General features: G+C 36.6%; 1 protein-coding gene across 1 annotated transcript; it reads left to right on the top strand.

Annotated features, from left to right (window-relative positions):
• The first annotated feature begins 23,120 nt into the window (after positions 1-23,120).
• On the top strand, positions 23,121-26,624 carry LOC113766107 (putative late blight resistance protein homolog R1B-14). The gene has a single exon (XM_027310332.1). It carries the CDS (start codon positions 23,121-23,123, stop codon positions 26,622-26,624), a length of 3,504 nt encoding a protein of 1,167 aa, XP_027166133.1.
• Positions 26,625-27,379: the final 755 nt, after the last annotated feature.

Consider the following 27,379-nt stretch of genomic DNA (forward strand, 5'->3'; position numbering starts at 1 on the left):
AAAAAGGAACCTTAAACCGCTTAAATATGCTGGTAAGACATATACCAAATGGGAGATAGGTTTTCCTATTCTTCCTGCTCCTAATCTTCTTAATCTTGTTGAAGATGGTGGCAATCATCAGTTTGGCAATATTTAGTGGTTTTTTCTTCAACAAATGTCACAAAATTATTCATTCTAGTGCACTAATGGAAGTGATACTTCCAGCTTTAGGCATAATGTTATGGTTGATTATCAGATGTAAAAGCCTTGGCAAAATTTCATATCAGGAGCATAAAACGTTGGTTTTTTTACCCATTTCACGCCTAATGTTGTCATCAATTTGTAGAATTTCTCCTAGAAACTCTGTCTCATTATACCCTGTCATAGCAAGCTTATCAACATTCTTGGCACTAATCATTTTATAATCAACAGTATAGCCATTGTCAACCAGACCAAACTCTGAACATAGAAGCTCAGTAGACACCTCAATATGTACATTCCTAACCTGTGAAGCACTACTGACTTGTCCTTATTTGCACTACAATTCGCATAGAATTCTCTAAAAAGCCCATCATAACACTTTTCAATATTGGATAGCAAATTCATCAAATTTTACGAATCAAGATATTCCCTAATATCTATACACTCATCAGCCAGTGCTTGTATATCAACCCACATGCCTGGAGAGACTGGAAAATTGAAACAATTGTCCATAATAGCGCCAACCTCTACTTCGGATGGAATGTAAAGTGTTGAGTAATATCAGTGGCACGGAACCACAACACGATTGAAAAGGGATTTGCAGTCTACTTGCCTCCAAAAATGTCAGAAACTGGTCAAATACTGTTAAGGGGGGGAAAATTTAAACTCCGTATTTGAGAGTTTAAGTTCGAACAAAAAGCAAGCTTTTATGGGAAAATGAAGCGAAACGGTCAGTGTAAACCAAACAGCAGCTTCTTAGATGGAACAAATTGAACGGGCTTGGACGGGTTTCGCTGGGATTGAAACCCAATTCAGCCTTCTGCTCGCTTCTTTGTAATTTTGGAGAAATACACCATTTCGAATGGAGGGAAAAAATACGCAGTTTGGAATAAAATCTTATTGGGAAGCCATAAAGAGCAAGTTTTGTATTCTAAATTGGGTTGACTTTATTTTTGCCACATAAATAATTATGATTTTGGGTAAATTCGTACGTGTTCACAAAACAACGGCAGCGAGCAATAAAGATCTTGCTTTCTATGGGACAATAGACAGGGAAAACGGTTTTTTCCCCAATAAATAAACTAATTTAGGGGAAAATGTGTACTGTGTTCTTGTAATGGAGGAATGCCAAGAAGAGCTGGTGTTTGAAAAGCATTAAAAACTATTTTTTATTTAATCTGATAAATAAAACTATGTACGGGAAAATGGGTACGCTGCTGTTGTACTGGAGGAAAGCCATAAAGAGCTGGTCTTTAACGGCTCAGTTTGGATGGTAAAATTTGTCTAGGGAATACCCTTAAAGAATTAAACCATTTGTTCCTGCTTTCAGGGTGGAAAACAACCATACAGCATCAACAACCATAGCCAATTATCAATCCAAAACCATTTATGAAGCCACCATCACCAAAAACAAAAATGTCCTGGGAATTATAAATTGTACAACCTAAACTTTATGTACCCCCACAAACCAACCCCAACTCTTGAAAGCATTCCACAAAGCCGTGTTAATTGAATTCCAGATTCATTTGAGCTATAGTACATCAGACATAAAACTAACAATTTTTCCAACCAATATACAGATGATAAGTACATACAATTGAAATTCTTGATACAGTGATCAATAAACGTGCTGTAATTTTCTTAAGTACATAAGACAGCTACCACAATATTATCATCTACAGATATTAAGACTACAACCGCGCACCAAACAACCCAAGCGTAAACGATATGCAAGACCTAGATGATTAACTAAATAAGGTCATTTCACCCAAACAAAAAAAAAATCCGTAATATGAAACCACCTACCTAATACTTGTCACCACTGTAGGTTAGAACCTCGAGTGGCACCTAAGAAGCAAGTATGAACTATCATTCTCACCACTTGCATTAAATTTATCTTGACACATAGTACAACTCTGGCACCATCTTTGCAATTGGAGGAAACTAGAGAAGGGCAAAAGGTACACATTCTTTAAAAGTAAAGGATAGTCAAAAAATTCTAGCCTACATCTTTGCGGCCAAGTTCTATAAATAGCCACACTTTCTCGTAAATTGTAAACATTCATATACTCAGGCCATTTTAATATTTGCCATTGTAATAATTGTGAGCATAACAACCAAAATATCAATGTTTTCTTCCATTTCTTTTGGGAGGGTTTACGGTACTTATTTTTGATGTTATCTTCATTTATGAATTGAAAGAAGTTAAATCCATCATGTACTAGGCCTGTATTTACTTTACCCTGTACCACTCAGTTTTAAAAACAACAAAATGCTACTTTTATTTCTGTGTACGATACCCATGATTTTAATCCACTTACATCTTTCCCCCTCAATTACAGATTTAAACTATTGCAAATAATGTAAGGGTTCACACCTCTTGTTTTCTATTGTAACAGTCAATTTAATCTCATCCATACAGTGGCCTTAAGGGTCTGTAAAACTCCCGAAACGATATCAAATCTACAACCACTAGACACACTCATTTCTGAGTGTGTAAACCCAAATCACCCACACAAGATAAATCCCCAAAAAGAACTCAGAATCAGACAAAAGTAATCAAAAAGGAAATTTCAAAAAATTATAGAAACATCTGTCTATACAATAATGAATAATACCTTAAGATACTTAAGCTTCAGGTTTCGATAGACGAATCCGAACGTGAAGGCTGAAGCACGAGCCACTTGCCACTACCTAAACGCAAACACAACCAATCCAAATTAAATCACACCTCAATCAAATTGTGGCCAAATAAAAGCTGGTGGCAGAACTTACGAGAAGAGGGGAAAATCCGGCGGGAGGATGTTTACCAAGGCGAGACTGGTGGTGTCGAAGTAGTATGCCTTTGTTTGTGGAGGGGAAAAAAAAGCAGTTAGTTGGGAAGCCATAAAGAGCAGGCTTTGTATTGCAAAACAGGTTTAGCTTATTTTATCCTATAAATATACTAGTTTTTTGGGAAATGGGTACTTTGTTAAAATGATGGAGTAAAGGCATAAAGAGCAGGCTTTTAATGCCGCAATAGACAGGGAAAACGATTCTATTTTTATTTGACCCGAACAAAAAATTTATTTATGGGACAATGCGTACTCTGTACTTATAATGGAGGAAAGCCAGAAAGACCTGGTGTCTTATTGGAAAATGGGTTTAATTTAAATTTATCCCATAAATTGATTTTTATTTAAGGAAAATGGGTACTCTACTCTTGTAATGGAGGAAAGGCGTAAAGAGCTGGTCTTTTAATTGGAAAACGGGTTTAATTGAAATTAATCCGAAAAAATAAATTTTTCTTTATCCAAAATGGGTACTATGTTCTTGTAATGGAGAAAAGGCATAAAGACCTGGTCTTTTACTACAAAACGGGTTTAATTTTAGTTTATCCCACAAATTAATTTTGGCTCCAAAGGAAAATGGGATATAAGTTCTTCTAATAGAGGAAACGCATAAAAAGTTGGTTTTTTATTAGAAAATGGGTTTAAAAAAATTATCTGAAAAATAAATTTTTATTTGTCAAAAATGGGTACTCTATTCTGGTAATGGAGGAAAGGCATAAAGAGTAGCTCTTTTATTAGAAAATAGGTTTTAATTTAATTTATCCCACAAATTAATTATGGCACGAAAGGAAAATAGGTACTCTGTTCTTATAATGGCAGCAAGTCATATAGAGCTTGTGTTTTTATCAAAAACGGGCTTATTTCTTTTTTTCGAAAAATAAATTTGTTTAAAGGAAAATGGGTACTCTGTTGTTATGAAGGAGGAAAGCCATACATAACTGGTGTTTTACAGGGAAACGGGATTACTTTGGTGTGATCCGATAAATAAATGTTTGTTTCCGAAAATGGGTACTCTGTTCTTGTAATAGACAAAAGCCATATAGAGTTGGTGTTTTATCAAAACACTCTGCTACTATATTATTTATAAAATTACCAATCAATTTATTTCTGTATGAAAAAATGGGAACTCTGTTCTTATAACGGAAGAAAATCATAAAGAGCTGGTTTTATGGTAGTATTTTGAAAATTTTTAAGAATTTAAGATTTATTTCAGATATTTTTTAAAAATTTGAACCACCGCCATCACCCGCTGCTACCCCCCTTCTCCTCTCTCTCCCACTCGTTCTCTCTGCAATGCTCTCTCTCTCTTTCTTTGCCATTCTTTCTTCCTCTTTCACGCTCCTCTCTTCTCCATGTCCATCATCCCTTTTATTTACTCCATCTCCACATTTCTTTTGCCTGCCACTACCCACCACCCACTGCTACTGCTACTGCTACTCCCACCTCAATTGGTGCCCTCTCTCTCTCTCTTCCCATTCTTTCTTTATCTTTTCCTCTCCTCTTTTTCCTCTCATTTCTTCCCCCTCCAACAACCACCCCAGCCACCATCCACTGCCACCGCCATCCCCTCTCGTTCTTTATCCCTCTCCTTTCTTCGATTTTATCCCTCTCTGATCTTCTCTATCTCCTTCTTCCTCTTTCTTCTCCGTCCTACCACCACTCTCCTCCCATCTATCTATCTCTCTCTCTGTCTCTCTTTCTCCATCTAATTTCTTCCTCTTTCTCTCTCCTCTCTTCTCCCTCTCCTTCCTCCCCTTTCTTCTCTTTCTCACCACCACCCTCGCCACCATCCACCGCCACTGCCATAGCCTCATCCCTTCTCTTTTTTCTATCTCTCTCTCTCACTCTTTCTTCGTGTCCTTCATTCCTCTCTCCCTCTTGTATCCATCCTCCCGTTGACGAGGAAAATATAACATCATAGTTTAACGCTTGGATTTGGGCAACATCTCTACACTTGTATAAAGTTGAGTACCAAACCCCTAGTACTCAACCCCCATTTATTGTCAATCGCAGTTACATTTCACATGGCGACATTTGCAGCTGCAAGTGAAGACTCCACCGCGACATCGGAGCTGGGATGTCAGTACGGATTGGTTGCTCATATACAAACTTCTTTCACGCACGGCAACCCAGGCCGTAGATTTGCAGCATGCAGCACTTACCCGGTTTGTTCCCTATTTTCACATAAATTTTATAAATACCTCATTTATGTTGCACATTATATTGGAGGGGCAACAAACCCCCTTTGAATTCAGCCACATAGATGCTCTTTTTTCAGGTGGGTCGATGTTGATACCTGCTGCAACAGGGGAAGATCAGTCGCTAAGTTAGCAGCTGAGAAGATATGTACACTAAAGGAAGCCAATTCGGCTCTGCAGGCGACGAACGTGCATGTCATAAACTCGAATCACTGTTTGACGTGTAGGGTGGCAGAATTGGAGAAGGAAAATGAAGGTTTGCGAATGGTAAGCTGCAGTTGTTGTGCAGGAAGCTACGGTGGTACAACAAGTGCTTCTTGGTAGTAACTGTGGTGTATGTGAGTGTCATAGCATTGGCCAACTATTGCAATTCACACGATTTGGCAAAGATTGGGAACTTGCGTTATCTAATGCCATGACATACACATTCCCCACAAACGACCGTTTTGTTACCGAAAGGTCTGGACAATTCACTACCGGGTTTTCATATTCGGTGCTTGTCCCCTGCATTGTGAATATTCCACTCCTCAAATCCGTCGAAGCAACCTAAACATGTGTGTTGCCTCATTAAGGTGGAGTGGCATCTTTACAGTTATAGTCCAATTGCCAAGCTACATTTGAGGGCCAGGACTGTTATTTTTGTGTACTCGGGTTTATTTGAAATATGAATTCAGTAAGTTAGTTAGTGTGGTGTACAATTTTTTGCCATGCACAAATGCATATTAAACCCGATCTCGTGGGTTCAGTCCGTATCTGCACAGCTCATTAAACATATTGCCGACAAATTTTGGGAGATTGGGAAGACCAGGTGCAGCACTCTTTAATGCAACCGATTTTAGCCGTGCCTCTGTTTACGTCACTGTAGTTAACACATGAGAATGCGGTTCTACCGTCTCTCCCTCAAAATTCGTAAATCTCTATTGTCAGTTAAAATTCGGCAGCACAGGCCCCTTTTAAACAAACAAGTACTCACTTATTTCATTTATATGCAACCAATCAAGGTGTGAATGCAGATGACAGTTGCATAGTGACTGAGTTGTTAAAACAAATCAAACTGGAAAATCTTGAGGTCGCACATGAATGGTACACTTGAACATATATCCCGTTAAACATTAATTTGATGAAGCCGAACTACAAACCACATGAATTCTTAGCAATGAATTGCAAATGTAGGAAGCATATAGTTCCACTTCGAATATTACAGATAACCCACCAGAAACAGTAGTACACAAGTACAATTATTTCTCGCACATCAGTGCACAGTACAACAGACCTATTTTTGCACCGCGAAGAAGTAGTTTAAGGTGCACATTCAAATACAAAAGCAACAGCCAATTCAGTGTACCCACAACAATATGCTTCACCAATCAACGATGTCGGACGATGCTGGTACATGGCCACAAAATAGGTGAATAAACCCGTATCAAACACAATTACAGATTGTTTACACATTTGTCCGCTGCATGCGCAAACATTCGAAAAACATAATAATATGGACGAATACCTGATACGAGCAAGGGTGTGGTGAATGCAGGATGTACCTGAAAAATCCATCCACATTGTCCGGTCCACCCTAATCCAATTCAAATAATGGTGGTCAATTAAAAAATGGCTTGACATGCGACACGAACGAATCATTATGCAGTAAACTAACACGCCAATGCATGCTACTATAGTAATTACCCATTCCTTTGACTTCCATTGCCGTACGCCATCTGCTGCTGCCACATCCATGTCCTGCAACCAGTTAGACATCCCATATAACTACACCACTCACATAGGGGTATACGGGATTTTATGCTAATATTTAAACGACACAATGTCTTATCATTCAAATACCTTACCGGTGTCATTTCGTGCCACAAAACTATACAATTTATGCGTAACACCATTTTTCATGATATTATGTACATTTCAGCAGTTAATTTCAAACATTATCAGAATAAGCCAACACCTTGTCAACTACATTAGCATTCGACGATGAACTACTTCTTACTTTCATCTATATTATTATTACTCGCCCTAACCTACGTATTAGTTAAGGGGCGTGAACATGGGTTTTCTGTACGAAGCACTTAGCAGGAAAGGTAGCGAGGGATGTATTAAGACCATAGTCGATATTTTGCAGAAAAAAACCATTCCAACCTGAATCCGTACAAGGGGCTCCATTGGTCGCTAGTGCTCCAGTTCTTTAGGCACAATGATTCAGCCAGCGGCTATCGTCCCCATATTGCTTAGTTATGATTTAGCAGTGCAACTATTGCCTACATGACGAACATCGTTGTCTGTGCCTTGCACTTTGATGACGTGTTTGACCCATTTTCTTTTCCCCTGCATTAGTAACAAAACAAATCGGACTAAACTCGACACTTACTCTTTTCTGTTCCATAGCAAGTAACATATGTTATGTATGCTTATTTGTGTATACACAGTTGGAGTGTGTGCGGAAGTGCATTATGCATGACATGTTCTAGTAATAAGCCTGAGATATTGTTGCCTACCTCAATTTCCCTCGACGCAGGACTCGTGATGCAATCAATTCGGGGTCCTTAACCCAATCCCTTTGACCCACTATTTCATTGGTCCCCTGGACAGCTGCACAGCCCTTCCCTCTGTGCCTCTTGAATTCCAGCTATTTAGCTCGAAGTGACTTGTTCTGGAACAGTTCCAATGCATTCCTGAATCCGTCCGATGTCTTGCACGCGTGTCTATATACATCATTTACGGTCGAAACCAGTGCAGAATATCTAGACATCTCTGTGAGGTACGTGCTGCTTGTTTGGGCCACCTCGTCACTTATGACCCCTTCTTTTGCTTGCCGAGTCTACCTCTTCATAATGCAGTTTGTAGGGATTCTTTTCAGTTCCTCGAATAGCATTGCACGAAATATGTGACAGCAAGGCAGCCCATGTGTTTCAATTTTCAAGCACGAGCACTTCATATGTCCCGTGGACCTGTTATAGATCATAGTATAATACGAGTAATTGTGCGGATGCTTCATGAAGTGGACAGCGGTGATTCCATCATCGGTGCCATTAATCCTACAAAATAGCCCCTGCTTCTTCATTTTCTCCCCTACCACAACGAATGTGGACCTCGTAAACACTTCACCAGCATGTTTTTCCAGCGCATGTAAATGTGTCGCTGGCACAAGGGTACTGTGCTTTGTCACAGCCCTTTGACCCTCATGTCACAGACGGGCCACGACCAAGTCATATGTTGGAAGGCACTCAAACAGCTTCAATTTCAGAGTGAGATGTAATTTTAAGATTTGATGCATTTTCTCACACCGTTGGGTACTCCGCACTCCCCCAAAAAAGTTGCCTCTGAGGAAAGCCATAACCCACAACTCCCTCTTCCGGTACGTCTTGTTAACCCATTCGTTATTTTTAAACCCAAAACGTCTCACAACCTCTGCCCACCTCGTTTCAAAATTTGATGCTGTACAATTCATAAACATGCAGGTCTTGAATGCGTGTAGGAACTCTTTCTCCCTTACATTTGTGGCTACATTCATTTCCAAATGGAAGCTGCAAAGTCTATGCTGAGCTTTAGGCATTAAATTTTTAATACACTTTTTCATTGACTTGTCCCCATCAGTCACAACTGCTATCGGTTTCCTCCCATGCATTGCTTCTAAGAATGTACTTATAACCCAATCGTATCCCTCATCTCTTTCACGAACAATCAAAGTACACGCAAAGATACATGTGGAGTGTGATTGTTAACCCCACACAACACAACCAATGAAAATTTGTACTGGTTCGTATTAGACGTGCTGTCGAGCACTAGCACATCACCAAAACATCTATAGTCATCTCTACACACTGAATCAGCCCAAAGCAGGCGATTAGATGGCCATGGGCATCTACAGAATATTTGAAAAATAAATTCGGATCACCTCGTTGCTTGCCTGACAAGAATGCAATTGTCGAATCGCTGTCCCCATGACCAACTGCTACCTGCCTCTGCCGATTTAGTGCATTGTACATATCAGTTTCATGGAATCCCAAGTTGTGGTATCCTCCAGCCTGAATAGCTAGTAGTCTCATAATGTGACTTGTTTTTATACTGACTTGTTGCATAACTACTGCCTATTGTAGGTCCGACTTCCCAACCTTTTTATGAGACCTCATGAAACTCACACTTTCAGGGCTGCACAAACGATGGCAATGTGCACTAACAAATTCTACAACAACGTACTTCTCTTTCGTCTCATCTAATCCAATCTTCAAACGTGCTTAACAGTTCACTCTTGTTAATGTCTTTGGTTCCCTTATTCAATTGCCTCTATTCAGGTGCTTTTCAAGCCTTTCGCCTTTCGTATTACAAAGCCATGACCTGACTCAGACAATTCATTTTTTATCTTTTCTCTTGCACCTTTTTCGTACCCCAAAATTGGTTGCTCTTGCGTACATTGTATAGAATGATTCTACCTCTTCAATACTTTCAAACTCCATGCTACCTACATCTATATCATCAATATCTTCAAATGCAGCGTTTACATTTCCCCCTCTTCACCAACATGCTCCCCTACAGCCCTCTGCGCTGTTATCCTTTCTGTTCTGCAATACGTTGATGAATTCACAATTTTTAATCTGTTACTACTGTCTTCAATTTCGGCATGTGCGGCAACATACCGTCTGCTCGATGGTTCTCCTTCCACCATTTTCATTCGCAGCCCAGACATTATCTACCATTCAAACATACTGTATACCATGTCGTAATTGTCTCTAAAATTTATCCGAAACATTCCGTGATACTTTCCCTTACAACATTAAAAAACCAATCACCCCCAGCCACGTAACACGAACTCTCAAAGAGCTTGCCCAACTGCCTGTGCTCATAGCGAACATGGTCTTAACAAGTTATAATGCCACGCTTATGCAGCTGCCCTTAGCTAACACAGTTTCAGATTTGAACCATGGGAACTACAAGTACTATTCAATGTTTGGGGCTGCAAAAACATATCAACCCTCGCTACTAGTATATCCTTCTGGGTGACAGGTGCCGAACCTGTGCAATAATAATTACCTACTCAAGAAAAATACAAATTTTGTATATAGCGGTGAGCAGGGTCGAATCCACAAGGACTGAGGACAAACTTGTTTCCTTTCGAGTCAAGATAAATGGGGGGATTTAGGATTAAATACTAACGAACTAAATAAATCAAATGCAAAAAATAATTAATTGACAGAAATAAATGGGAAAACTCTAGCCAAGGATACACTTCAGAAATGGTTTATGCACTGATCATCGATGCATAGGTAATTCCACATTTATTAATAGATTGGTTATAGTTGTCATACACGTGATAAACAACCAACCTTTCCTTATTTTCTCGATAGTTAAGGTACGACCGTTAACTATTTCTCTAACCCAAAAACAACCCTAGCTACGACCGTAGGATTTAATTTTTAGATTGTATTAAGAATTAGAAAGGCCCAATCCTAACTAACAAACACGCTACGAGGGTTTGTTTAAATTAGATCGTATGTTTCCCTGACATAAACCCAATTACGCCAGTTGCTACTGGGATAGAGATAACGAACAATTACGAATTCAATTACCCCTATTTAGCAAAATAGCCTATATGAATAATTAATTATTGCGCACTAATCAATCATACACAAGAGGTATAACAATTAAAAGCAGGAATCATATAAATACCAATAAATGAGGAAGCGATTAAAATAAATTCGATCTCACAGTAATTGCAGAACCAAATCTTCAGTTGTCCCTTGACTAGAATTAAGAAGCTAGTTCTCCATTAATGGAGAACAACCCACGCGAAAAAGCTATTCAAAGCTTACAATTGTTGTCTCCCAAATTCCGTTCAAGGAAGAAAAGTAAAAGACGAAAAAATCAAAATCAAAACAATTGTCCTCCCCAAAGTCGGCTAACGGAGACCAAAGTAAAGACCAAGTCCAATGCCCTTATGTCTCTAGCCACGAAGATGCCCAATTGATTGCAGACTCCTTCAAGTATTAATCACACGAGCCGGCCATCCTATCATTTTCCTAATTTTTAGCTTTTTGAAACCAAATAGATTTCCTCCTAATCTTCCACCAATAATCCACGTAGACTCCATTTCAAATTGGAAAACTCTTGAAAAATCACATCTTCTATCTCTTTTTGCTCCACCTTCCTACAATTAGTACCAAATACCAAATATAAGTAGAATCTATCAATTAATACAATATTTGGTATAATAAAAGAGGAAAATAATCATAGAATTAATGACAAAAATGCAACCTATCAATTTCCCTCACACCTAAACCATGCTTGTCCTCAAGCATGAGAACAACAAATCAAACAATCAAATTCAAACAATGGCTATTGCTCAAATCTTCTATTGCCGAGATACAATTAAAACACATGTCAAGTATTAGTGGCAATTTTTAAAAAAATATCTCTCCAGTTAGCTTTCAAGATTAAGGATTCTTTCAATTTATGACTAACTAATCTAAGAATATAAAATATTCAACCAACATTCATAAGTAAATGGTTCGACTATTAAGCAAAATTTCAACATTAAAATTCATGGATCAGCGGGCTAACAATTCATTCACATTTTTCACTATTAGCACTTTTTTTTTCTAAATTATCCCCACTTGATTGATTTTTTTTTTCAGGGGGAATGCTTAGTTTTTAACCATTTAAGCATTTGGACGCGAACTCCGACATTGGCTAACTGAAGGAGTCCGGTTACTCAACTTTTATCGCTAAAGGACCACATACTCATAGCTATCGTTGCTTTTTTATGCGAAAATCGACACTTATGGTGAAAACCTCCGATTACTAGGCAACGATACTAGCGGAGTATAGCCGAATACTATTCATAAATAAGCATCAAATTAAAATTAATAATGACACAAACCCGCTTCATTTCTTAAATATGGAGAACTAAGATTAATAGTTGAACCAATTTACAAAAAAAAAATGTTAGACAAATATTTACAATACTTAGAAAAGTTAACCAAAAAGTGCAAAAGTCACAAAATCTCAAATATTCACCAAAGAGATACCCTTAAACTTAACCATGTTATACTTAACACCTTAGAGTATAAAATCCTGGTAGTAGAAAAATTTGAGACATCTAACCATCTTTTATCAGGTATAATCACAAATATGCACAAAGATAGGCAGAAATTGGATAAAATTCAACGAAGTCAAACAAAAAAAATTCCAACAAAAATGCCTACATTTGCACTTTTTCAATAAAATATCAATATACTACTCCCCCCACACCTAAATCTTACATTGTCCCCAATGTAAGCAATAAAGATAAAAGGGGACAACGAAACTTCCCTAATCATCAAATGGGGGTTGTGGCACAGCTGTAGGTGAGAGGCACAAGACATGTAGAGCTTGATAACAAAACTGGTGAAGATGAAAACTATGATCGGTAGCTAAAGATGTCCGGTGGCTCACGATGGATGAGAAAGAATTACGCGCGATAAGTAGCGATAATCAGGAATCGACGACCCACGATAAGCAACGTAACGGTGGCGGTGGAATTTGAGGTCCTTTGGTTGCGGTCTTGCGGCTGGAAAAGAAAAGAAAGGAATAAAAAGGAAAGGGAGAGAAGAAGAAAAGAAAGAAAGAAAGAAAAAGAAAAGAAAGGAAATTTTTTTTTTGAAACCATTGCGTTAAACGTGGGCACGCCTAACTGCCCTTGAATCTTCTGACCAACCCATGAAAATTAAGATCCTTAAGCGTGACCACTTGGCATGGGCACGCCTAACTACTAGAGAGTTTTCTGACCAATTTTTAGAAATTGAGTTCCTTAAGCGTGACCACCAGGCGTGGGCACGCCTAACTACTATATAGTCTTCTGACCGCAAACGAAAATTGCTTTTCTTAAGCGTGACCATCTGGCGTGGGCACACCTAACTGCTGGTTAGTCTTCCTTCCTTAGGCGTGACCACCTAGCATGGGCACGTCTAACTGCCAGCTTCCTGCCACAAAAGCAACAAATCACTAAATGCAACTAACACTTAACAAAAATTCCAAAAAGCATAAGAAAACTAAATAAAGAGTCTTGGGTTGCCTCCCAAGCAACGCCTTTCTTTAATGTATTTGGCTAGACATTGTCCTGTTTATTCATGGAGGATAAAATCGTGTAGCTCGCTTCAGTGCTTCATCTTCTATGTAATCCTGATAGCCCTCGTAAATAGAGTAATTCTTGAGCACACGAGCTACGGTCTTCCATGGACTAGTAGATGGCGCCAAACAACCAAGTAATGACCTTAAGTCTTCACTCACTCCTCCATCACAAGCACTTATTGGTTCGAGATATTTTGCCATCGTGACTCTTAACTTATTCCTGTCATGAAACTCAAAATTTTCTGGTATAATAAAATCAATCTCACTAACAGGAATTAAAGAATAAGAGTCAGGAGAATATTGATTAAGGAATGGAGGAGATGTCACCGCATTTGGAGATTGTTCACTGGATTCATTCACTTGAACCATTTGATGTTGGGGTCTCATGTCTTGCACTTCAACTTTCTTTTCAACTGCATCTTTAGATCCCTTTTCTTGAGATTCTCGCAGCACCATGTCATTCGTCAGGATAATTGCACTCTCATCTTCCTCATGGTCGATAATAGTTTGTGAGGGCAATTCTTCACTCATTCGAGAAGTCAATTGCGTTATCCTAGATGTCAATTGATCCATTTGATCTGTCAGGTTACGCATGCTTGCTTGTGTCTCCTGATGAAAATCTATTGTCTCTTGTTGAAATCGATGTACCTCTTGTTGAAGTTGATGTGTCTCCTGTTGAATTTGATGTGTCTCCTGTTGAATTTGATATGTGTTAGTAGCTATTAAGTCAACTATTTCTTCAAGAGACATACCTGACATGGATGACGGTTCTTGAGACTCTAGCTGTTGAAAATCTATTGGCCTTTGTTCATAATTAAAATTGGAATCATCTCTCCATCCTTGCTCATACCCGTTTGAATAAGGGTCATACCACGTTTGATATTGAGATGGAAAATCTCCAAAAGTATCGATTGGAGCACTTAGACCATCTTGAAATGTATGGTATATGTCGATTGAATGATCTGAGGCAAAATAAGTTTCACAATTTGCAGCAGCCCATTGATCATTAGAAAAAACACAAGCCTCATAATCCTTTCTAGAAATAAAATTCAGTCTATCTCCAAAATACGGAATGTTAGCAGCCATAAACTATATATAAAAAAATAAGAGAAAAATTAAAAAAATGAAAACAAGATGAATTCAAAAAGAAACAAATTAATCAGGCACCAGTCCCCGACAATGGCGCCAAAAATTGACAGGTGCCGAACCTGTGCAATAATAATTACCTACTTAAAAAAAATACAAGTTTTGTATATAGCGGTGAGTAGGGTCGAATCCACAGGGATTGGGGACAAACTTGTTTCCTTTCGAGTCAAGATAAATGGGGGGATTTAGGATTAAATACTAACGAACTAAATAAATCAAATGCAAAAAATAATTAATTGACAGAAATAAATGGGGAAACTCTAGCCAAGGATACACTTCAGAAATGGTTCATGCACTGATCATCGATGCATAGGTAATTCCACATTTATTAATAGATTGGTTATAGTTGTCATACACGCGATAAAAAACCAACCTTTCCTTACTTTCTCGATAGTTAAGGTATGACCGTTAACTATTTCTCTAACTCAAAAACAACCCTAGGTACGATCGTAGGATTTAATTTTTAGATTGCATTAAAAATTAGAAAGGCCCAATCCTAGCTAACAAACACGCTACGAGGGTTTGTTTAAGTTAGATCGTATGTTTCCCCGATATAAACCCAATTACGCCAGTTGCTACTGGGATAGAGATAACGAACAATTTCGGATTCAATTACCCCTATTTAGCAAAATAGCCTATATGAATAATTAATTATTGCGCACTAATCAATCATACACAAGAAGTATAACAATTAAAAGCAGGAATCATATAAATACCAATAAATGAGGAAGCGATTAAAATAAATTCGATCTCACAGTAATTGCAGAACCAAATCTTCAGTTGTCCTTTGACTAGAATTAAGAAGCTAGTTCTCCACTAATGGAGAACAACCCACGCGAAAAAACTATTCGAAGCTTACAATTGTTGTCTCCCAAATTCCGTTCAAGGAAGAAAAGTAAAAGACGAAAAAATCAAAATCAAAACAATTGTCCTCCCCAAAGTCGGCTAACGGAGACCAAAGTAAAGACCAAGTCCAATGCCCTTATGTCTCTAGCCACGAAGATGCCCAATTGATTGCAGACTCCTTCAAGTATTAATCACACGAGCCGGCCATCCTATCATTTTCCTAATTTTTAGCTTTTTGAAACCAAATAGATTTCCTCCTAATCTTCCACCAATAATCCACGTAGACTCCATTTCGAATTGGAAAACTCTTGAAAAATCACATCTTCTATCTCTTTTTGCTCCACCTTCCTACAATTAGTACCAAATACCAAATATAAGTAGAATCTATCAATTAATACAATATTTGGTATAATAAAAGAGGAAAATAATCATAGAATTAATGACAAAAATGCAACCTATCACTGGGTGAAGCCAGCAAGGTCAAACACAGAACCGACGATGTCACGCAGCTAAATCTTTCTGTGAATAGGCACACATTATTATGTCTTAGCCTGCAATGTATATTAAGAAATATAATGCTATTTGCATAAAGTATAGAAACTGATACTTGTCCCAAAGCACGTGTTGTGTCAATTATCACAAGAATTTAATAGACAAATCATTTGGCGGTTCAATATGTTTATTCTACCTCGCTAAGCATGTTAGAAACCAATAAATAGAGCCATCATGTGAGGGGGTGCAGCCATGTTTTATTGCTAATTGTGGCATGCGGGCATAATGAACTTCGTTCCTTTCTAAATTATCTCCACCAAACTTTGGAATTGAACATCACGAATGAAAGATGCAAAATGAGCTTACAAACCTAAAATAAGCAATACAGGTAATCATTCAATGCCATCATAGGTTACCAACATTATCTGATCCACGCAATGTTATTGAAGATAAATGTCATTACATGATAAACCCCTCAAAATGGCCCAAAAAATTCCCTTTTTGACAATCAATGTAGGTTAAAGAAAACAGAGGTTCATACTTAAACTATTGGTCTTCCATTTCCATGATGAGAAAATAAAGACTTATGAATATGGTTTCTTAATTGACACTCTCCAATGCTGCCTTCCCTCCATAGAACCCGCGACGAAGAGGGGATTGAACCATACGATTGAGTGATGGCAAATGAGCTTATAAATCTAAAATAAGGAATAAAGTTAATAATTCAATGCCATAATAGGTACGAACAATTTTCTGATGTCCACAATGTTATTGCAGCTAAATGTGATTACATTATAATCCCGTCACAGTGGGGTAAATAATCCCTCTTTGACAATCAATGTAGGTTACACAAAAGATGGGTTCATCCTTACAGTCTTCTACTTGCATTTTTCGTGATGAGATCTGACACAGAACATATCCGGACATAAACGGAATCCCAACATAAAGACATACAAATCCGCAGCAATTTATACTCTCAACTGCTGTTTTCCCTCTAAACAACCTGCGATGGACAGGGGAATATGACACACTTCCAAAAACACGTTCTCTGCACAATACTTACATTCACATTTTTGCAAAATTAATTCCAAAGCAAATCTGCAGCACAAACGCCAAACAACCAACTAAGCTTTGTTGCACAGTTGAAGAAGACAATTGATTATGAACACTGGTGTGTCACTGTACCTCGGCTGACTTTGTTGGAGATTCACAACAAAAGACGATGAAGCAATACACAATTTTTTTGTTTCGGTTCAGTCCTGTTTTGGGTTAGACTGACACTAAACAAGTTAAAGAGGCCTCAGCCCAATACCTTTATTTCAGCATTTGTTTTCCAAATCAGTTGTGCCGCTTCTTTTTTTGCCTCTCCTTTCTTCGAAATTTTTTATTCACTATATCACTCCTGCGGTATCATTGTTAACAAATTCTTTCTTCTTTTATTTTATTTGAAGTATACATTTACCAGTTTTACTGTTATTCACTACAAAACTTTTATCATAAGTCTCACAATTTTCCAACCTATTCACAAGTCATATACAGGTTTTATTAAACTTTTAATTGTTATTATAAATGTAAACAACTTAGGAACAATTTTATTCTACCCAAACACGGTATAATTGCACAAGATGTAATAGTATGGGTTCACAATTAAATCAAATATTTATTTTCATAAATATTTAACTCATGCCCCATAAATAAATAAAGTTAGTTTTTAAAATTTATTTTGTAATATTTAAAAAACAAGGTGCATAACTTTCATTAAATTTTTTAGCCTTTGAATTTCTTTTTCCTAAAAATTATATTCTTAATTTTAAGTTTCAATAATATATCTTTTTCTATGTATAAAAAAAAATATTGTTATTTTTTCATAAATAATTAGGCACAAAGTTAAACAAATATTTCATACGTCAAATGCTTAGCTATCATAATACTCCATACATAATTAATCAATTCCATTAACAAATATGCCAGGATTTTATGGGCATTTTATTTTGAATCATTTAATTTATGTTAAATACATAAATATTTGTAAATATAATTCAAAAGCCGTTACACAAATATTTTTACCAAAGGAAAATTAGCATGTTTTGTATTTAATATAAATGAAGTATTTGAAAGTAAAAATAAAAATTGTCCATAACATAGGAGTTCTTTATGAGTTTCTTCCATTATATGAATAAAGTACTACATATTTATGAGCATTTTACAAGTGTATCATTTCATTTATATTAAATACATCAATGTCTATAAGTCAATTTCAAAAACTGTTACAGTAATATTATTACGAAAGGGATACTAGTAGGTTTTGTATTTAACATAAATTATATACGTTAAAGTAAAAGAAATTACCCATTTTTAACTAGTTCTTTACGGGTTTCTTTTATTATATTAATTAAGTACTAGCTATTTATAGGCATTTTACTATGAATCATATAATTTATGTTCAATACATCAATGTTTGGAAGAAAAATTTTAAAAAACGATATACTAATATTTTTATGAAAGGAACACTAGTAGGTTTTGTATTTAACATAAATTAAATACGTCAAAGTATAAAAAAAATAAATTCCCCATAACATATCAGCTCTTTATGGGTTTGCTCTATTACACGAACAAAATAATAGCTATTTATCAGCATTTTACACAAAAATGCTGCTTGCAGTCTAGAAAAATTGTGAGTCAGGCTCTTCAATTTCAAAGTGGGGGCCACCCATTTCTGGATCATCACCATGATGCGTGTAATGGGTATTACACGGCCGCAATGGGTGGCCGTGTAATACCCCCGGTGTATTACACGATATTACACTTGCGTTGGAGTTGATCTTACAGGTTCGCCTTTTCATTGCATGTTAACACTCACAATAAATTTTCATGCCCTTGAAATTTTGACCGATCTCAAAAACTATTTTTAGCAACCACATTTAATTATGAATGGTTGTCAATTGGTTTCGGTAAACTCATACTATTTTGGAGAGTATGTCTACTTCAACTAACATTAGGTTTTTATTCATTGATACTAAATCTTAGTAGCAACATGGTAAATTTTATTGACGATTAACACTTACTGATTTTTGCAATACATGTACAGTTTTACGTTAAAAACTGTTCTCAAACTAATATTATGAAGTTTATATTAATTAATGATAAGAGGTTTTATTAGTCATTAAGGCTACAAGTACCTTATGGGGTAAGTACTCGTAATATACCTATATAATAACTGATTATAGATATTAATTAACTCGAAAATGGATATTCTGTTCTTATAATGGAGGAAAGCCATAAAGAGCTGGTGGTTTATTGGAAAACGGGTTTAATTTTTTTTCGACAAATAAATTTGTTGATGGGAAAATGGGTGTTAAAGAGGTGGTATTTGATGGGAAAATGATACTTTCAGATACCAATGGATAACAGTTAAAACACAATCACACATTTGGTATTTTAAACAATGAAGAATCGGTTCCGTTTGGATTAGGTATTTTTCGAGGTATTTTTCAAAAACAGCACTGTAGTCCTTCAAACAACTACAAGTACTGTACGTATCTGCTATTCCTTTCCCTTCTAGACCATTTCTTTTGACTTATGTGCTTTCTGATACAAGATTTTCATTAATTTTTTTAAATGCAAAAAATAAATAATGAAATATGTATGAATAAAAAAAATACTATTTTAATTATTGCCACTTTGCTCATACGTTGGACGACTGGTAAGAAAACCGTGAAGAGTTGCTATTTTTGTGAATGATAACTTTTCCCGTAAATGACCTGCTCTTTATGGCTTTTCTTTATTATATGTCAAGGTAACTGCTTCTAACGACCATTTTACATCTAATTTAATTAGTACTTTAAACAATGATATTCAGATATTTCTTTCCCTTTTAGACCAACTATTTTGGTTCTCTGGGAAAAAAGATTTTACCTTACTTTTTTTTTACTACAAAAGAAAAAATTTATTTCCCTATACATTCCAAAAATACTTATTTATTCACATACAATCAAGTATGTATACAAGTATATTAACAGTACTTACTACGTAAGGTACTCAGTTTTAATCATTAATAATACATTTTAGTGTTATTTCAATTATCACTAAAATGTATTATTGGTATAAGTTTTTTAAGCATAATAGAATTTTTTTACATAAATTAGCATGTTTTTGTCATTAATCAAATTTACTATGTTATAAGTAAAAATCACTATTTATGTATAAAAACATACTTTTACTTATGTATATAAATATAATGAAGGCTTCAATCCCTTTGTGTTTCGTGTTGCGCGGAACTACTACGCATACCTCTACTCCACTTTTCCTTCTTCCAAGTTATTATTCCCCACACGTGTGAGATTTACATTTATTATTTGTTAAAACTTCGGTACCTTCTTTACGCACATTTTTTTATCAAAGGCATTTGCAGCAATTTTCCATTGCTAATGGGCACATTTGCAAGTGCATAAATGCCAGTGGTTCTGACCTGCAATTACCCTTCCCTGGCCCAACTTACAGCATTGGAAAACGGAAGTCCGAACGCATGCTTTTTTGCTTGCAGCCGCAGACAAAAAATTTACGTTTGCTCTCCACGCGCTCTTCCGCAGCTTAACGTCTCTGTTTGGGCTCCATCCAACTCCAACACGTGTCGCTCTCTGCAAACTTTCCTACTATAGGCACGGTCAAATCATTTCTACCATAAAGGTTTCCTTTGAATTTCTTCATTTGGAGCCTAGTGTTGGGAGGCCAGTCAGAAAACATGACTGTTTGTAAGTGAATGGATCATGGGCTTCAGTAGGAACAACAAGAGATGGATTGTAGATTACTATTAAAAACCAATTTACTCATCTTCTTATCAAGCATGATTCGAGGATTATAATTTACTTGCTTTCTTGTAATCATCTGCTCATCATGTACTTTCTCCTATCATTTGTGATTGGCGGAGAGTTTTACTCTGCCAAATTCAGTTTGTCACATTTAAGCATATCTACATATAGGCAAATAGGACTACGGTCTTCCTGGCAAATCTAGGATATAATCAATTGGAAGAGTTTGCTTTGCATGTAGAACCACCTAATCTATTTGCGAATATTTGTGTGGAAGATGTAAGAAGCGTTAAATTTCCTAATATGATTGAGTCTGACTCATTTGTAGTTTAATTTATGTAGCTCTCTTTTTCATTTAAAAAAAAAAGTTGCTCACAAGCAGTGAGCCCACCACTTACATATGCCTCCAAGAACCCGTTGCGGTCGCAAATAAAAGATGCTAAATGTAAAATGAAAGTTCAATAAATTATAATTAGGAGTAAGAAATTTATAAAACATAAAGACAAAATATAAAGGAAAATATAAAAATTAGACTCTATACTATTATATTACTATGAATGGGACGCATTCATAATCATAGTTGAAACTTCTTCAATTTATATGATAGTTGAATTTTTTTTTCCTTTGATTTCCTATGTAATGTGTACATTGTTATCATAGTTACTATTTTAAAGTTATAGTAACCAAACAAACTAAGAGTTCGTTCGTTATAAGAAATTCGGTTAAAAAAGTTTGGATTGTGATTTTTTACAAAAATTTTTTTACGTTTTTCATGAATATATTTTTCAATCACCTTTTTACCTCACATATATCAAGTTGTTACAATACATTTTTCTACAAAAACTCTTAAAAATAGCAATTCAAACAGGAATTATTATTCAAAGTAATACTAATAGTAGGGTAAGTACATACCAATCATATACATTTTTAAGGAAGTTAATTGTTAGTTTGGTATAATTGTTAGTTTGGTATAGGACACTTTATCAAAAGAAATTAAACAAAATAACAAATAAAATTTACTTATAATTATATTTAGGAGAGCCAAAATAACATAATTTTAGTTGACAACTAGAATTATAGGAAGGATTTTAAAATTCTGAAAACTTTTGCAGGGCGGCTGTCCCTGCCCATCCCCCTGTGTCAATTAAATTTTAGTTTAAAGATGTGTTCCAATCTTGTGGAACATAATCATTGAACTTGCTCATTAATTACTCAAGAGGGTTAGGTTAAAGCATCTTTGCCAACCGTTTTTTGCATTTAAACAGTGGTTGATGTTCGTGTGGTATAAAATTTAATTGCTTTCGGCTGACTCTAAGTTGTACAATTGAAAAAAAAAATTGCTGTACTACGCTCCAAAAAACTTTCTGCCGAAGCATATATATAAAACATGACAAATATCTTTCCAGCACTTATATTCTAGCATATAAACACGAACTAGGCACCTTTCCTGAACAGCTAGACATCTGTTTAAACACAAAACTAGCCCATGCAGGACTATACATTTCTGCATCCATAAACAATTACATTTCGATTTTAAGTTTCCTGATTCTATATTGAAATCCGCATTGATTAGCCAACATGCTAACTCTCATAATTCCTCATCTACTTCCTTAGTCATTTTCTTTGACCATTGTATATCGGTAACACTAATGCACTCCGGTAACATTAATTTTGTACATTATCGTTTTACTTTTTATATTTATTATCTTAGCGTTTATATTTATTATGATAATGCGTATATTTTATGATATAATTGACACTAGTAATTGTAGAAATCCCAAATTCTCTATTTCCACAATCTCAAGGGTTGAAAAAACCTCAATTTTTTTTCTCAGACTCTTTACTTTGTTGGTCATTGTTATTAATCTCTCAAATCAATGGTCATGATTATTAATACGAGAGCATTAGAAGAGAAAGTGATCAAATTTAGAAATTCGCTCGAGAAAGAAAATTAGAGAGTTAGCTTGAAGGTTCCACCACAGAGGACAACGTATGTCATTTTGACACACACATATATATATATATAAATTGGGGTGTGATGGAAGGGATGAGCAACTATTGTGGGTTTAGTTACACCCATCACATCTTTAGCTAAAATGCTTTGTCCCATCTGCCGTCGTACTGAGGATAAATAGTCCAAAAAACAATTAAAAAAATTTCTTTCAGAACGAAAAGCCAGTGTGGGGTGCAGGTCCCTTGTTAACGTGCAATGCCAAACCGGTCCTTCTCAACAACGAAACGGGTATTAAAAAAAAAACTATGCAGTGGTAGTCAATAAAATTTCTTTACTTTATTCAAACCAAGATCATTTCCAGATTATTTGACCGCTCTCTCGTTAACTTTGATTCATCTGTTCTTTCTTGATCTCCCTCCGTTTGTCTGTTCAATAATTTATTATCTCATTTCTCTTCTTCACCTTCCCACCAGAAAAAAGAATTTTCAGGCTGCTTGCTCTGCAGTCGGCTAGATCTTTTTGAGAGTGAAACTAAGGAAAAATCCCTGCACTACAGATGGACGTGGCCTCCACTTGCAGCGTCGATCGTGTCTTCCTTGATCTAAAGTTGCTTATGGACGACCTCAATGTCATGTTCCGAACAGGCAAAATTGGATATACGTACGTGGGTGTAACATTTCTCAAAATTGAAGCTGCGTACCTGAACATAACATTTCTCAGAACATTTGTTATGTGTGCAAGAAATTGGAGCTACAGCAGTGATTTTCACTTGGAATCTGAGAATGTTGGTAACAAGGTGAGTCTTCCATCTTTTTTATCTTGCATTGAAGATACCGTTCACAAATATGAGGAGGACATTCACTCTCTTTACCTTATGTTGGAATCTGATGCACGTGGCATACGTGATGTTGGCGATGAAGTGGTTTTTAAATTTTTGAAACAGATCAAATCATTTAAGCAAGAAATCATTCAAGTTTACTTTACTTTGGCAAGCAGCAGATCATTGGAATCAAATTCTTGCATGCCTGTTGATGAACTAATGGAATTTATAGACCGCATTCTACGAAATCTAGCGGATTTAACAACTATCGATTTGTGTATTGTTGAAATGGATCCCCAAGTTAGTGTTCAAGTCCAAGCCCTTGAAGCAAAGCTAACATTCTTGAAAAGCTTCATTCCCTTTGCCAAATTGCGAGGAACTGTAAATATTCCTGCCTTGCTGTTGGCTCACTTTGAAGTGGTGGCTTTGAACGCAGCATGCCTCTCTTACATGTGTTCTTGTTGGGATGACGCATTCTGCAATCCTGAGTTCTGCTCCATGATATATGAGCAACAACAGAAAATCATGCCTATTGATTTTCAAGTCTATGAGATTTATATGGAAGTTCTTAGAGCTACAAGATCCTCAAAATCATTGCATAATAGAATCATGGATAAGCAGATATTGAACAACTTCAGTGATTCTCTGATTAATTGTCTCTGGAAGCTGTTATGCTGCAGCTCTAGCTTTATGGATTCTTTGAAAGATGAAATGCGAATACTCTATGCAGGACTGAGGTTCTTGAGAAGCATTTTAAGGGAGCAGCAGGAGAAGAGGGATGAACAAAATGAAACAATTGTTGCTCTTCTTAGTGAAGCAGGCATTATAATTTGCTCACCTTCTCTAAACAGAGCGAAAGAAGGAGAAGTTAGCTTCTCAGAATCCACAGAAGCCCTTGCCTGTTATGATACGCTGGCTAATACCAACATTCGTATCAAGCATTTTAAGGATCAGATCAGTGGCTCCAGCATTATTGAAAGTGTTCCTTCCTTTCATAGCTTAAGAGCAACAGAAGTTAGCAAGACTTCCGGCCGCATGCTATCAAAAGGTAAAATGCCAATAACCCATGAAGTCATGGTTGGCCTTGATGATGAGGCAGCAAAAGTAATTGAACGACTTATATGGGGAACAAAACAGGTGGAAATTGTTCCCATTGTGGGAATGGCTGGGGTTGGTAAGACAACTTTAGCCAAAAAAGTTTACAATGATAGCTCAGTAATCTGTAACTTCCACATTCGTCTTTGGTGCACTGTTTCTCAAGAATTTAACATGAAAAGCTTGTTGATACAAATTTTGTGCTCTGATGCCAAACATTCCAGGATGGATGATGACTTTCAAAAGGATGAACATGCATTGCTTGAAATGTTCCGCAAAAAGCTATTGAAGAATCGGTATCTTGTTGTTTTTGATGATGTCTGGGACACCGGGGCATGGCATGAGCTGGGAATTGCATTCCCGGATGACAAGAATGGAAGTAGAATCATCTTTACGAGTCGATCTTCTAATGTAGCTTCACAGGTTCAATGTGGCGGAGAACCTCACTATCTTCACCCACTCAGTGAGAAAAAAAGTTTTGAATTACTGCAGAAGAAGGTTTTTGGAAAAGAAGACTGTCCTCAGGCATTGCATGAATTGGGAACGGAGATCGCCAAAAAGTGCAAGGGATTGCCACTTGCAATTGTTGTTGTAGCTGGAGTCCTAGCAACGATAGAGCATGATATTTGTGTTTGGGAACAATTTGCTGAAAGTTTAACTTCAACCACGGTGTCTGGTGCAGAACAATTCAAGAAGTCGATGGAGCTCAGTTATGAGCATTTACCATATCACTTGAAGGCATGCTTGCTGTATTTTGCTGCATTTCGAGAGGATGAAAAAATTGGTGCCAAGAAGTTGACGAGTCTCTGGATTGCAGAAGGGTTTGTGGAAATAATTGAAGGAAAGAGATCAGAGGATATTGCAGAAGAATATCTGATGGACCTAATTCATCGAAACTTGGTTATGGTAAGTCAAAGCAGATCCATTGGTGGAGTCAAAACTTGTTACATTCACGATTTGATATTACAGTTCTGTAAGACTGAGGCAAAAGAAGAGAAATTTCTTCAGGTCTTGCAAGGATATGATGAGCTTTCTACCTTTAATGTGCCTCCCAACCTACCTCGGTTGTCCATTTGCTCCAGTGAAGAAGATTTTATAAAGTCAAAACTATTTTGTCCAGATTTAGATACTCTACTATTCTTCAATGCTACTCCAGGATTTAAGTTTGGGCTGCTTAATATCTCCTTTTTTTGCATCTACAAACATCTTAATGTTTTGAATTTAGAGGACATTAACCTAATGTTGAAGGAGCTTACAACTGAAGTCGAATCACTTCTTTGTTTGAGGTACTTAGCCCTTCGTACAGCTCAGCCCATGGAATTCATTCCACCATCTATAGCCAAGCTTTCACATTTGGAAACCTTCCGTCTAAATTCTTACGCAACGGTTTCATTGCCAGATAGCATCTGGAACATGAAGAAGTTGAGGCATGTACGTGTACGGCGTAAATGCATTATTCTTTTCTCTTCCAATGACAACGTTGTTGAAAACCTCTCCACTTTACCCAATTTGGACACACTCTCCAGTCTGTGTCTTCATCTTGATCAAGAAGCAGAGAACATATTGAGAAGGATTCCCAACATTCGCCGACTTAAAATTTTCAATCATGGGGGACAAAATAGAGTATGCTGCAACATGAGTCGACTGGTATGCCTAGAATCACTCACCTTAGATGGCGATGGCTTCTCAGGTTCGCGGGAACATGTTGAGCTTTCTTTTCCGATGAATTTGAAGAAGTTGAGTCTTTGCAATCTGGGTCTTCCTTGTAGAAAAATGTCATTGATTGAACAACTACCCAATCTTGAAGTCCTCAAATTAAGAGACCAGTCAATCGACGGCAAAAAATGGGAGCTGATGGAAGGAGGATTCCCAAAACTCAGGGTCTTGACTTTGGAATGTGTAGAGGTTGTGGAGTGGACAGAGACAGACCCTGACAGTGAAGATTACTTCCCGTGTCTTCAGCAATTAAAACTGGACGGAATTTCTAATTTGGAAATGATGCCTTCTTGTTTAGGGCGTATATCAACTCTTGAAACGATTGAGATGGAGGATTGCGGAGATGGTGTCAAATCTTCAGTACGGGAAATTGAAGATGCACAGAAAAATTATGGAAATGAGAAGCTGAAGATCATCATCATAGATTGAAGGGCATCAGCTGGTGCAATATCTGGTAATTTTTTTTGTCATGCCGTTAATTGGCTTGTAGAAATAATCATGTTTTTTCTTTTAAACGAGTTTAATTTATATATACCCTTTGGTAGCTTTTTTGTACTTCAGTTGCCTGTATTGCATGCACGAGCACAGTGAAATTGATGAACAAACAACTAATTAAATGCTCTTTTTTTTTTCCTTTTGTTCACGAAATTGATGAACAAACAACTAATTACTGCTATATTTTTTCTTGATGAGATATCATTAGGGAGTGCTACGGTACGTAGCAGTTTTTCCTCTTGAGTTGTAATTGACCATATGTGTGGTCTGGCTTTCTTTGGTGCTTTTGTGGAAGATGGAGGTAAAAGTTGGCAAGGATCGATGGCTCTTTTCTTGTCAAGATATGGTGGAAACAATCAATGAGGTTTGTACACTGTGCACCATTTTATCAATATGCACGGCAGCATAAAGGTTATTCAGATATTTTGCTGTTGGTGTATTTTGTGTAATTTCGTTTTGCTGAATTTAGTGATGGTTGTGTGCTATTTCTTTTCAAACATGTGTCAATTTACTGTCAAGGAACTATGTTATCTTTCTTTTAAATTATTTTTTTTAATATTTGAGGTTCAAACTCCATCATTTTGACAGAATTGATTAACAATTTATGTCTGTGCTCATGATTCTTGGAAGAATATGACAGCTCAATTTGAAAATTAACAGCAGATTTTTGATCTCCAAATTCATGTCGA

Source organism: Coffea eugenioides, chromosome 3, assembly GCF_003713205.1.
Source record: "Coffea eugenioides isolate CCC68of chromosome 3, Ceug_1.0, whole genome shotgun sequence".
Taxonomy (NCBI): Eukaryota; Viridiplantae; Streptophyta; class Magnoliopsida; order Gentianales; family Rubiaceae; genus Coffea; species Coffea eugenioides.

Coding starts and splice junctions, on each gene's coding strand:
- LOC113766107 (XM_027310332.1), top strand. CDS start 23,121: ATGGACGTGGCCTCCACTTGCAGCGTCGATCGTGTCTTCCTTGATCTA.